This window comes from Carcharodon carcharias, chromosome 38 (assembly GCF_017639515.1).
Source record: "Carcharodon carcharias isolate sCarCar2 chromosome 38, sCarCar2.pri, whole genome shotgun sequence".
Lineage (NCBI taxonomy): Eukaryota > Metazoa > Chordata > Chondrichthyes > Lamniformes > Lamnidae > Carcharodon > Carcharodon carcharias.
This window is the reverse complement of record NC_054504.1, coordinates 1,935,850-1,938,349: the sequence shown is the minus strand read 5'-3', so window position 1 is coordinate 1,938,349 and position 2,500 is coordinate 1,935,850. Positions and strand designations below refer to the sequence as shown.

Below are 2,500 nucleotides of genomic sequence, written 5' to 3'. Positions count from 1 at the left end.
GTACAGATATCTCCACGAGAGAGAGAGGGTCTGAAAGACACCAGTCAGTGTCCAGATATCTCCCTGAGAGAAAGAGAGGGACTGAGAGACACCAGTCAGTTTACAGATATCTCCCTGAGAGAGAGGGGAACTGAGAGACAGCAGTCAGTGAACAGATATCTCCCTGAGAGAGAGAAGGACTGAGAGAAACCAATCAGTGTACAGATATCTCCCTGAGAGAGAGAGGGGACTGAGAGACACCAGTCAGTGTACTGATATCTCCCTGAGAGAGAGGGACTGAGAGACACCAGTCAGTGTACAGATATCTCCCTGAGAGAGAGAGGGGACTGAGACACCAGTGAGTGTACAGATATCTCCCTGAGAGAGAGAGGGACTGAGAGACACCAGTCAGTGTACAGATATCTCCCTGAGAGAGACGGACTGAGAGACACCAGTCAGTGTACAGATATCTCCCTGAGAGAGAGAGGGGTCTGAGAGACACCAGTCAGTGTACAGATATCTCCCTGAGAGAGAGAGGGGACTGAGAGACACCAGTCAGTGTGCAGATATCTCCCTGAGAGAGAGAGGGGACTGAGACACCAGTCAGTGTACAGATATCTCCTGAGAGAGAGGGACTGAGTGACACCAGCCAGTGTACAGATATCTCCCTGAGAGAGAGAGGGGACTGAGGGATTCCAGTTAGTGTACAGATATCTCCCTGAGAGAGAGGGGACTGATGGATTCCAGTCATTGTACAGATATCTCCCTGAGAGAGAGAGGGACTGAGAGACACCAGTCAGTGTACAGATATCTCCCTGAGAGAGAGGGGACTGAGAGACACCAGTCAGTGTACAGATATCTCCCTGAGAGAGAGGGACTGAGAGACACCAGTCAGTGTACAGATATCTCCCTGAGAGAGAGGGACTGAGAGACACCAGTCAGTGTACAGATATCTCCCTGAGAGAGAGGGACTGAGAGACATCAGTCAGTGTACAGATATCTCCCTGAGAGAGAGGGACTGAGAGATACCAGTCAGTGTACAGATATCTCCCTGAGAGAGAGAGGCGACTGAGAGACAACAATCAGTGTACAGATATCTCCCTGAGAGAGAGAGGGGACTGAGAGACAACAGTCAGTGTACAGATATCTCCCTGAGAGAGAGACTGAGAGACACCAGTCAGTGTACAGATATCTCCCTGAGAGAGAGAGAGAGGGGACTCAGAGACACCAGTCAGTGTACAGATATCTCCCTGAGAGAGAGAGGGGACTGAGAGACACCAGTCAGTGTACAGATATCTCCCTGAGAGAGAGACTGAGAGACACCAGTCAGTGTACAGATATCTCCCTGAGAGAGAGAGAGAGGGGACTCAGAGACACCAGTCAGTGTACAGATATCTCCCTGAGAGAGAGAGGGGACTGAGAGACACCAGTCAGTGTACAGATATCTCCCTGAGAGAGAGGGACTGAGAGACACCAGTCAGTGTACAGATATCTCCCTGAGAGAGAGAGGGACTGAGAGAAACCAGTCAGTGTACAGATATCTCCCTGAGAGAGAGGGGACTGAGAGACACCAGTCAGTGTACAGATATCTCCCTGAGAGAGAGGAGACTGAGAGACACCAGTCAGTTTACAGATATCTCCCTGAGAGAGGGGACTCAGAGACACCAGTCAGTGTACAGATATCTCCCTGAGAGAGAGACTGAGAGACACCAGTCAGTGTACAGATATCTCCCTGAGAGAGAGAGGGGACTGAGAGACACCAGTCAATGTACAGATATCTCCCTGAGAGAGAGAGAGGGACTGAGAGACACCAGTCAGTGTACAGATATCTCCCTGAGAGAGAGAGGGGACTGAGAGACACCAGTCAGTGTACAGATATCTCCCTGAGAGAGAGACTGAGAGACACCAGTCAGTGTACAGATATCTCCCTGAGAGAGAGAGGGGACTGAGAGACACCAGTCAATGTACAGATATCTCCCTGAGAGAGAGAGAGGGACTGAGAGACACCAGTCAGTGTACAGATATCTCCCTGAGGGCGAGAGGGATTGAGAGACACCAGTCAGTGTACATATATTTAATTTTTTCTACCTGTTTGTAAGTTATCATTTCCTCTCTCTCTATCTCTTTCCCTCTATCTCCTTATACCTGTCCATGCCTCTCCCTCCGTCCCCCTCTCACTCTCTCTGTCCCATTCCTGTCTTCCTATCTTTATCTCTTTCTTTCTCTCTCTCACTCTCTGCCTGTCTCTCTGCACCTCGCTTTCTCTCCTTTTTTCTCTCTCCTTTCATCTTTCCCTACCTGTCTTTCTCATCCAGACTTTTCTCTCACCATCTCTCCCTCTTTCTCTCTCCCCTGCATTTCACTGTCCGTTCCTGTCATTCTCCCTTCCTCCAAACCAGTTTTTCTCCCTCTGTCTCTCTCCCTGTCTCTCTGTCTCTGTCTCTCTCTCTGTCTTTCTCTCTCTGTCACTCTCTCTCTGTCACTCTCTCTCTGTCTTTCTCTCTCTGTCACTCTCTCTCTG

The 2,500-nt window shown here is 49.7% G+C and overlaps 1 protein-coding gene across 1 annotated transcript in view; it reads right to left on the bottom strand.

The window, feature by feature from the left end:
- Positions 1-2,290, bottom strand: part of sez6l2 (seizure related 6 homolog (mouse)-like 2) — a 92,484-nt gene extending 90,194 nt beyond the window's left edge. The window contains exon 1 of the mRNA XM_041180014.1: positions 2,278-2,290. Coding sequence (XP_041035948.1) covers positions 2,278-2,290 — 13 coding nt within the window. The remainder of the gene's footprint in view (positions 1-2,277) is intronic.
- Positions 2,291-2,500: the final 210 nt, after the last annotated feature.